Source organism: Drosophila albomicans, chromosome 3, assembly GCF_009650485.2.
Source record: "Drosophila albomicans strain 15112-1751.03 chromosome 3, ASM965048v2, whole genome shotgun sequence".
In the NCBI taxonomy this organism is placed as follows: domain Eukaryota; kingdom Metazoa; phylum Arthropoda; class Insecta; order Diptera; family Drosophilidae; genus Drosophila; species Drosophila albomicans.
The window spans coordinates 6,300,607-6,311,830 of NC_047629.2; the positions used below are offsets into that span (position 1 = coordinate 6,300,607).

Here is an 11,224-nt window from a genome sequence, read left to right on the forward strand (position 1 = left end):
GGCAATATACCCGGCTCTGATATTGTGCACGGCGAGCAACTTGTTGCCTATATTGGTAGCCGTCCTCCAGCAGGGACGGACACTCACCGCTATATATTCATTGTGTTTAAGCAGATCTGTCGCTTGGACTTTGATGAGTCGCATATATCCAGCGATAAGTTTGATGAGCGTCGCGGGTTCAGTATCAAAAGATTTGCACAAAAATACGCTTTGGGTAATCCCATTGCAATGAATTTCTTTCAGTCCACCTGGGAAAACGATGATTTATACTAACTTCTCATATAATAAAAATCTAGGATAAACGGGAGCATTTGCTTATAAACTAGGTGTAATTTTCCTAGATATGCGCACATTTTTTTGACAGCCGTTTTATCATTTCGTTATCATTTTTAGATGATGATGAGCCCGTTCCGTTCGGTTCCGATGTAGAGGAGGGAGAAAAGCGCGTCATCGCATTGAACGGGCCACAGCCGATAAATTATTGTAATAATCGAATATCTACGGCGAAATATAGGTGAGTAGTACACAAATTTCAGTTAATTTGTATGATTGTGACTGCGGTTGTCTTTTTATCATTTGTTTGATCTGCTCAGAGTGAGACTAATGTTTGCACGCTTCGATAAGATAAGAGACATCCACACGTCGTAATTGATTAATAAATGCGCTTCTTTATTCACTTATTCACTTATATACTCATTGTTCTTCTTAATCTCAATTCCACAGTGTTGTCAGCTTTTTACCGTCGTTCCTCTTTGAGCAATTTAGACGATATTCCAATTGTTTTTTCTTACTTATTGCATTACTACAACAAATTCCGGATGTTTCCCCAACGGGTCGCTACACAACACTGGTCCCACTCATCTTTATACTCTCCGTTAGCGCCATTAAGGAAATCATTGAGGATATTGTAAGTAAAACAATCACAGTGAAGCGAGACCTTGAGTCCCACGTTTCGTAATTCTTAAAACGTTTTCGTATGTATATACAAACTACAACAACAACTTGCAAACTTCATGTTTTTTATCTGATCGATACGAAAATTACCAGGTATAATAAGAGTGAGTGTATAGCGTGTTGCAAATTATACTTCAAAAACATTGCTGTTTGGGGGTGTTACTTCCAAGTTTTAAATAAGAATTGAAATGGAAACTAAGTTTAACCAAATCTGTTGTGCTTCCAAGTTCTCTCATATCTAGAACCAAACACATTTTTAAAAGACACTTTAGAGACTTCATAAATATAATTTATTTTCCAATTTTCATTCACTCGCGTCTTAAATGACTAAATGACTATTGGCTATCATTTGAATCCTCTTATACCTAGAAATAGCATAATGCTACAAAAAGCGCACATAATTAACAATAGACAAGTTTAAGACTCCTTCAATGTTATTTTGATTCCGATTTAAACTCACGGAATGTTTGAAAATTTCTTTGGCATTTTGTGTTGTGTAATATTATTATTATTTATTCAATGCATTTATAGAAACGACATCGTGCAGACAATGAGATCAATCATCGATTAATAGAAAGGCTAGAAAATGGCACGTGGACCACTGTGCGGTGGTCCGAGTTGTCAGTTGGCGACATTATAAAGGTGACCATCGATACATTTTTTCCTGCCGATTTAGTGCTATTATCCTCTAGGTAAGTCCCTTGAGTATTCCTTTTAGTCGATATACTTATGCTAAACTTATTTTTAGTGAGCCGCAGGCGATGTGCTTCATTGAAACGGCAAATTTGGATGAGAGACAAACCTAAAGATAAGGCAAGGTGTGCCATCCACAGCCAAATTACTGGAACAAAAGACTTGATGCAATTACAGGGTCGGATAGAGTGCGAACTGCCAAATCGGCAGTGTTTGATCTGCTCAGAGTGAGACTAATGTTTGCACGCTTCGATAAGATAAGAGACATCCACACGTCGTAATTGATTAATAAATGCGCTTCTTTATTCACTTATTCACTTATATACTCATTGTTCTTCTTAATCTCAATTCCACAGTGTTGTCAGCTTTTACCGTCGTTCCTCTTTGAGCAATTTAGACGATATTCCAATTGTTTTTTCTTACTTATTGCATTACTACAACAAATTCCGGATGTTTCCCCAACGGGTCGCTACACAACACTGGTCCCACTCATCTTTATACTCTCCGTTAGCGCCATTAAGGAAATCATTGAGGATATTGTAAGTAAAACAATCACAGTGAAGCGAGACCTTGAGTCCCACGTTTCGTAATTCTTAAACGTTTTCGTATGTATATACAAACTACAACAACAACTTGCAAACTTCATGTTTTTTATCTGATCGATACGAAAATTACCAGGTATAATAAGAGTGAGTGTATAGCGTGTTGCAAATTATACTTCAAAAACATTGCTGTTTGGGGGTGTTACTTCCAAGTTTTAAATAAGAATTGAAATGGAAACTAAGTTTAAACCAAATCTGTTGTGCTTCCAAGTTCTCTCATCATCTAGAACCAAACACATTTTTAAAAGACACTTTAGAGACTTCATAAATATAATTTATTTTCCAATTTTCATTCACTCGCGTCTTAAATGACTAAATGACTATTGGCTATCATTTGAATCCTCTTATACCTAGAAATAGCATAATGCTACAAAAAGCGCACATAATTAACAATAGACAAGTTTAAGACTCCTTCAATGTTATTTTGATTCCGATTTAAACTCACGGAATGTTTGAAATTTCTTTGGCATTTTGTGTTGTGTAATATTATTATTATTTATTCAATGCATTTATAGAAACGACATCGTGCAGACAATGAGATCAATCATCGATTAATAGAAAGGCTAGAAAATGGCACGTGGACCACTGTGCGGTGGTCCGAGTTGTCAGTTGGCGACATTATAAAGGTGACCATCGATACATTTTTTCCTGCCGATTTAGTGCTATTATCCTCTAGGTAAGTCCCTTGAGTATTCCTTTTAGTCGATATACTTATGCTAAACTTATTTTTAGTGAGCCGCAGGCGATGTGCTTCATTGAAACGGCAAATTTGGATGGAGAGACAAACCTAAAGATAAGGCAAGGTGTGCCATCCACAGCCAAATTACTGGAAACAAAAGACTTGATGCAATTACAGGGTCGGATAGAGTGCGAACTGCCAAATCGGCAGTTGTATGAGTTTAATGGCGTTCTTAAGGAGTTTGGCAAGCCGTAAGTACATATTTCAATGATTGATTTAATTACTAAGATATTAATGAAATTATTGAAATTTGCAGCTCTGTGGCTCTTGGCAATGATCAAGTGCTTCAGCGTGGTGCAATGTTGCGGAATACCGCATGGATTTTTGGACTTGTCATCTATACGGGACATGAAACGAAGCTGATGAAGAATTCGACGTCAGCGCCCTTGAAGCGATCCACAGTTGATAAGCTGACGAACACTCAAATTCTGATGCTCTTCATGATTCTGATCTCGCTCTGCATCACAAGCGGGCTGTGCAACTTGTTTTGGACACAAAGACATTCCGCAACGGATTGGTATTTGGGTATCGGTGATTTCAAGAGCATGAATCTTGGCTACAATCTGCTGACCTTCTTTATTCTGTACAACAACCTGATACCAATATCGCTTCAAGTCACCTTGGAGCTGGTACGATTCCTGCAGGCGATATTCATCAACTATGACATTGAGATGTATCACGAGGAGTCCAATATGCCAGCCAGTGCTCGCACCTCGAATTTAAACGAGGAGCTCGGATTGATCAAGTATGTCTTCTCGGATAAAACCGGGACTCTGACGCGCAATGTGATGGTGTTCAAGAAGTGCTCGATAGCCAGGCACATTTACAAGCCGGAACGCACTCTGGAGGAATCGGAACTGGTACAGAATATACTGCGGCGCCATGAGACATCCAGTGACATTGAGGAGTTCCTTGTGTTGCTGTCCGTCTGCCATACCGTCATACCCGAGAAGAAGGACGATGGCACAATTGTCTATCATGCCGCCAGTCCGGATGAGCGTGCCTTGGTCGATGGAGCCAGGCAATTCGGTTACATCTTTGATACACGCACACCGGAGTATGTGGAGATCAATGCTCTGGGGGAGCGCAAGCGCTTCCAGGTCTTGAACGTGCTGGAATTCACGTCGACACGCAAGCGAATGTCGGTTATTGTACGCACACCGGAAGGCAATATAAAGCTATTCATGAAGGGCGCCGATTCGGTTATATATGAGCGCTTATCATCGCGGAATCAGGCGTACCGCGATGCGACATTGCAGCATTTAGAGGAGTTCGCTTCCGAAGGTTTGCGTACGCTGTGCCTCGCAGTGGCCGACATCGATCCAGAGGTGTACGAGGAATGGAATCAAACGTACCACAAGGCGGCGACATCACTGCAACAACGTGAGCGCAAGCTTGACGATGCGGCCAATCTCATTGAGATTAATCTACGTCTACTCGGCGCCACTGCCATTGAGGATCGACTGCAAGATGGTGTGCCCGAGACCATTCAAGCATTGCTCGAGGCGGGCATTTACATCTGGGTGTTGACTGGAGACAAACAGGAGACGGCCATAAACATCGGGTATTCGTGTAAACTGATTACGCACTCCATGGACATCATCATCCTGAACGAGGAGAGCCTAGATGTGAGTAAAATGCTGCACCGAACCGACTGTTCATTATGTAATCGCAATACAATTTTTTTTGCAGGCCACCCGTGATGTAATTCTTCGACATGCGGGCGAGTTTAAGAGCTCAACGGCCAAGGATGCGAATGTGGCGCTGGTCATCGATGGCAAGACACTAAAGTATGCTCTGACTTGCGATTTGCGCGGCGAATTTCAGGAGCTTTGCATCATATGCCGCGTGGTCATCTGTTGTCGCGTTTCACCAATGCAAAAAGCCGAAGTCGTCGAGATGGTAACGCAGAGCACGAAGGCCGTGACCTTGGCCATCGGTGATGGAGCCAACGATGTCGCAATGATACAAAAGGCAAGCGTGGGCATTGGCATTTCTGGCCAGGAGGGACTGCAGGCTGCCTGCGCCTCCGACTATTCAATTGCCCAGTTTCGTTTCCTGCGTCGCCTGCTTCTCGTCCATGGCGCCTGGAACTATGCACGCATTAGCAAACTCATCCTCTATAGTTTCTACAAGAATGTCTGCTTATACGTGATCGAGCTGTGGTTTGCTGTCTACTCCGGATGGTCGGGTCAAATTCTGTTCGAGCGCTGGACAATCGGTCTGTACAACGTGCTATTCACAGCGATGCCCCCGTTTGCAATTGGACTCTTTGAGAAGTTCTGCACGGCCGAAACGATGCTAAAGTATCCACTGCTCTACAAACCATCGCAAAATGCGAAATTGTTTAACGTGAAAGTATTCTGGATATGGATATTCAATGCATTGTTGCACTCGGTGTTTCTCTTCTGGCTGCCGATGGCTGCGTTCAAGGATGAAGCCATTTGGTCGGATGGAAAGACAAGCGATTATTTGTTGCTGGGCAACATGGTCTACACGGTAAGAGTGTAGCATGGAATAACTATAACTATATATTAACAATTTTGCTTAAATGTTACAGTATGTCATTGTCACTGTCTGCCTGAAAGCTGGCCTGATCACAAGTTCGTGGACCTGGCTGACGCATGCAGCCATATGGGGCTCCATTGTGCTCTGGTTTACCTTTGTGCTCGTCTACAGTCACTTCTGGCCGACGTTAAAGTTTGCCAGCAACTTCGCAGGCATGGACATTCAACTGCTGTCCACACCCATCTTTTGGCTTGGTCTATTCCTGGTGCCCATTACCAGTTTGCTCATCGATGTGATTTGTAAGCTGTACGTGCGCACACTCTTAACTCGCAGTAACTGCGTATTCAATTGAAATCCATATCCCTTTGTTTATAGAGTACATAATACAGTTTTCAAGACACTCACCGATGCTGTACGTGAATCGGAAATTCAAAGCCATGATCCCTCTCAAGTGATGGAAGAATCACGATCATCGTAAGTATTTGTTGAGACGACACATTTGCTGTTCTTGCATTCCTTCTGGGTTTCCTTTGAATTGGTTAACTATTGGCATCAAAAACAAAGCATTTTGTTAGCAACAAAACAAACGAACAACAAAAATATGCTACATTTTCAATTTGAATTGTTGCGCATTTTCCGTTTTTTCTTTCCTAGTATTAAGTGTTGACTTGATTTTTTCCACACAACTGCAAATCTTATCTTATCATTCTGCTCACTTTCTGCGATTCCAGCTATTAATTTCCAACATTTGTTTGCACAATTAATTAACATGATTTATGATAGAGCTAATACTAGATCATTATGCATCCTAATCAGTAGTCACTTGATACCAAAAGAACCATACACGAACCACATGTAGTAACAATTGTTTGAATTGTGTTTGTTTTATGTCTATTGTTTGTTTTACTTTACTTTAATCGTGTCATTATTAATGAGCAAGTAATTCCTTCTTAACAAGTAGTTGCAAGTAGTGGCATTATTTACAAACGCAAAATTTAATAAAACAAGAGTTTAAATAGTCAATGTATATTTATATCCATTTATATTTATTGTATTTATGTTATACAGTCAGTCTGATCTGAGGTTGTTTAGAATCTCAGAATCGTATTCCAGAGCATAGTCTGAACTGAAAGTGTTTAAATAAGAACACTAAATTATTATTTGGTGAATTATTTAGTTTAGTTACCGAAGGACCTACAAGTTTTCAAAAGACATTATCCACATAAGAAAAACAGTATTTTTAAGCAGAATTTATGTTTAAGAATTTACAATTTAATCATAGTACTTAATTCACTGATATATCAGACTTAGTGCTATTTATCATATATACATAGTACTCCACATATACATAAGCCTGTTCTGAATTCCATTACACTTGATTTCTAGCGTAGCATACTTTTCGTAGACTTGTAGAATTTTCTTTCTGAAATTGAAATGCTAATGGAATTCGGAACAAGTCGAATAGAAAATGCATTGCACTCTTTTGAATAAACTAAAAATATATTCTTTAGATTAAATTATACGTAATTAATTTAGTTTTGAACGCATCTTACTGAAGATATAAATGTACACGGTTGTTATAAAAAAATTAGGTGTTTAGCAGTCTCGTGTGTTTTTAGTATAAAATTGCATTGAAAGAAACAAACACAATTATGTTTAACTGGAAGGCAACATTTTTAGAAAAAACAAAACATTAATTATTTCAAATAAATTGGAATTGAAATTGATCATTTATTTGAGCAACAATCATTTGAAACATATTTTCGACAAGATGTAAATTTATCTCTCTTCTATCCTTTATTAACAATAATACGATCATGTAATTTAATGCTATGTTCAAAATAAAACAAAAATGCATAACCATTGTTATCAATCCCTCAACTCCCTCTCCATGCCGAATCCACCGAAAATGTGTAAACTTCTTCAACTCGAACTTGAACCATGTAAATGCAAATCTTATCAGTTTGGAATCTGGTTTTGGCCAGCCATCGAGATCCAACCACGAACTAGTCGACAGAAAACAGAACGGAGGATCAAAAAAGAGTTCGCCGTTCAAGGATGCGGACGTTCCACATCGTCAATTACGAATTGAAAATTTGGATTTCGAAGAAGAGATCAGGGATCAACAGCACTATCGACGCAGACAACGTTGGCGAGCTGGTGCCCAAGATGACAGCGTTGGCAGCGAGATTCTGCACATGTAGAAAGCCACATAGAATATTAATGACAAAATGGTGTTTGTATATGTACAATATTTTATGATATAGACATTGTGTGATTTGTATGTCGTAACAATAATAAGTGTGAAATGTCTTGAATAAATGGTTAAGTTTAAGTATGTTAAGGTATTAACTTATCCACCATACGCAATAATGTATGTGCTCAGGGCGTGCTAAGCCATTAACATATATATACCATATCCATTCGATCAATCAGTAATTATTCATTTATAAGTATTTGCATAGGGAATAAATAAAATAATAAAACTGTGATATTGAGTACTGTAGCATATGAATTGCGAGCAATTAGCAACTTTTTAAAATGTGACATTTTTTCATATTTTATCTGTCTACGACTTACGACTATGAATGTAACTTATTAGTATTCTAATATGAGGAACGCTTTTGTTTCTTCCTCTTTTTTTAAGAATATTCCACAGACGTAAGTATAGCATACTATTGAGAGTCAAATAAAATTGAAAGCCTTTTTTATTTCGCTCCAATTTGTATACTATGCCTATTGCTTTGCGATTATTTGAAAAGGGGATTTAGTAAAAAGCTCGACAAATGCTCATGCTTATCCATAAAGTCTTTGTATTACTGTATATTTGAATTAAAAGCTGTAGTCAACTTTTGACTGTACACATACGCGTGTATAGTATTGATTTTTTCTTATGAGCAAACATGATTATACATGTGATAAAACATACCAACGTCTCTATAAATGTACAAATAAAAACATAAATATAACGCAATCCAGTTAACAAAAATAATCATTAACAAGAATGTCTTAAATTATGTAAACTAAATATTATATTGTTATTTGCATTTAACTGTTGCTGTAACTTTAATTTAAATCCATGTTGAGTCTACTTCTTGAGCCGTCCTACATCCCTAAGCTATCCAAAATTGAACCCAACCTGAGTATTGTCATCAATTTGTGCGTAGTGAGCGCACTCTAAACTATTATTATTAATAATGAAGGATGTTCCGTCTTCCTATCTCAAATCAATTTCACGAAATATTTCAGAGCATACTTTTTGGAGCAGATTAAAATCTAAGTCAAGTTAACATTCTTTCACACTCATTCCAATTTATTGTTCTACAAAAAGTATGCCGTGAATACTTTGTTTATTTATTGTATACAATTTGTTGAAATATATTTTAAAATAATGATACACATGTTCATAACAAAAAATGCGTGAATAATAGAAATAACAAAATCAAATAACTCAGATGATTTTAATTAAAAATTGTATGAATAAAGAATATTTAACAAAATATGTATTGAATATATATTAGTTTTTATAATACAATTCACCACAATGACTGCCACAACTCGCATGCAATTTATATTCCCTGAGATACATAGGAATAATTGAAATTCGGCACACCTTTGACATGCTTAATGTTTTGCACTTGTCCATATAATTTCCTATGTTTTCTATTCTGATTCTAATATGCAACAAATTGAACGGAAACTATCCTTATTGACTATCTAAAAAAATGTAATGCAATATAATGCAATCTTTTAAATACGTATTTCAAATTTTGATGAACATTTTCTTTACGTAACTCTATATACTTATTTGTGTGTGCGCAGAACTATGTATGCCTTGGGATCGATTCTTCGGTGTAAGTAATCCATAGACAAATTGTGCAGTCAAATTTATATATGTACATAATTCACATATAATCTAATTCATAGCCATTCAGTTACACACTCGGTCACACTCCACTTTACTGTATTATGATGGTTAATGGAATAATCCAAATCTATTTCCTTAGGCAAAACATTCAAATTATTGTATAGGGGAAAGCAAATAGCACAATAATTTTAATAAACCCAATAAATTTTTAGCAACGCCGTACGGTCTCATATTCTGATTATCGGGCATGAATTTATTAATGCATGTTATTCATATATTTAAGAATTCGCCACCTCATATTTTTTAAGTTGCCGTATGTGTATAAAACAAACTCTTCGTTTAATAATTCTTTTCTAATAATCCATATTTATATTGGGTCAACTGCATGCTCTATAAATTTGATACGCCTGGTAAGCCTTTGTTTCACTTTCTTGTAGTGCAAGAACCAAATGCTCTTAACCTTCTCACTTTTAATTTGATACCGATAGAATGCTAACAATTCAAAAAGAAAATTATTAGTAGAAACCAAACTGAAGAAAACTAGATTTTAAACCTATATGTTACTCATTACTAAAAGTCCTGACCTATTAAAAACCAAAACCAAAAACACAACAACAAAAAAAACAACTTAATTCTACAGATTTACTGAAACTGCGAGATTGCTTCGTAATGTTTTCACCCGTCGTGCCAATACAAGAGTTGAAACGGAACTAGAATTATCGCGTGAGTACTACCCATTTTCCAATCAGTTGCAATGTGTACTCGTCCATGGTCAAGGACATTTGTTGGCCATCTGGTGTTGGTATTTCATTTTTAATGGCTAGTTATAAATTCATATAGTATATGTATGCATAGCTTCGGTAATCAGTGTTCGAGATCCGGGTAATTGATGATTTGTCATAATTGCGTTTGACATTTAGTAATAATCGACATTTTTGATCTATGGGTTTCTATGTTTATTGCCGAGATTTCGGTTTCGATTTTGATTTCGATTTCGATTGAACACAGTCTTCATCTGTCAACCATATATCACATACTCGTTTCACATTAAATCACTCCCAAACATTAACAAACTTGAACCTAATAGCAAGAATTTCATTCCACAGATGGCTACGCATTTTCTCAAGAGGAAGGCGGTGCTGTTCCGCAATCTATAGTTATTCGCGCCTATGACACGAATTTGCCCAAACCAGAGGGCAACTAAGAGGGCCCTTCGGAATTTCAACAACTACTAGCAACAATTGTATTTACCGCATTATTTGTTGAAGCAACAACATCTCATCTTTAAAACCGCTTATGTCTGTCTGTACGTGTAAATGGGCCAAAGAAAATAAATCATTTAAAACAACAACACATATATATTTTAAGCGTGCTAAAACCAATGTTAATACAACTAAAAAAAAACTGAAACTTTTGTGAAACACTCTTTTTCTGGTATTAATGCATCAAGATATTCTAAATGTGTCTTACATTACTATTTTTTTTATAAATGCTGCATATATGAAATTAAAATGAAATGAACAATGAAAAAATATGTATTTGTATCTTAACTGTTAATTATTTTATAAGACAAACACACTTAAATAAAGATGTTAGAAGCAGTTTCAATCCATGTATCTGCCATCTTTCTTTCTTTTTTTTTGTTAGTTTTTGATTGTTTAGTGGGTGTAAGGAATAAAATCAGAAATTCCTAAATTTTCATACAAAATACACATTTTATCAATTGCGTTTTAAAATGAACATAGAGAGATGAGTAAACTTAATATTTTGAAAAAAACTAATATCAGCCAAAATCCACCAACAGTCTAACAATCCTAAAAAAAAACAGTATATAGGTAATTCCACAACGGAATTTGTCCC

The 11,224-nt window shown here is 36.7% G+C and overlaps 1 protein-coding gene across 12 annotated transcripts in view; it reads left to right on the forward strand.

The window, feature by feature from the left end:
• The window catches only part of LOC117572164 (phospholipid-transporting ATPase IA), a 28,868-nt gene extending 17,953 nt beyond the window's left edge, over positions 1 to 10,915 (forward strand). For 7 of the 12 annotated variants that reach the window (XM_052005841.1, XM_052005834.1, XM_052005837.1 and 4 more), the window contains 9 exons: positions 394 to 514; positions 724 to 907; positions 2,765 to 2,925; positions 2,982 to 3,179; positions 3,245 to 4,616; positions 4,681 to 5,487; positions 5,549 to 5,802; positions 5,872 to 5,970; positions 7,460 to 7,988. In XM_052005841.1, coding sequence (XP_051861801.1) covers positions 394 to 514; positions 724 to 907; positions 2,765 to 2,925; positions 2,982 to 3,179; positions 3,245 to 4,616; positions 4,681 to 5,487; positions 5,549 to 5,802; positions 5,872 to 5,970; positions 7,460 to 7,700 — 3,437 coding nt within the window. In that variant the 3' untranslated portion in view covers positions 7,701 to 7,988. Of the gene's footprint in view, positions 1 to 393; positions 515 to 723; positions 908 to 1,485; positions 1,647 to 2,764; positions 2,926 to 2,981; positions 3,180 to 3,244; positions 4,617 to 4,680; positions 5,488 to 5,548; positions 5,803 to 5,871; positions 5,975 to 7,459; positions 7,989 to 9,318; positions 9,351 to 10,004; positions 10,088 to 10,470 lie in introns of those variants that run through there. The other 5 variants (XM_052005839.1, XM_052005835.1, XM_052005840.1 and 2 more) reach the window with 5 other exon arrangements.
• The last annotated feature ends 309 nt before the right edge of the window (positions 10,916 to 11,224 follow it).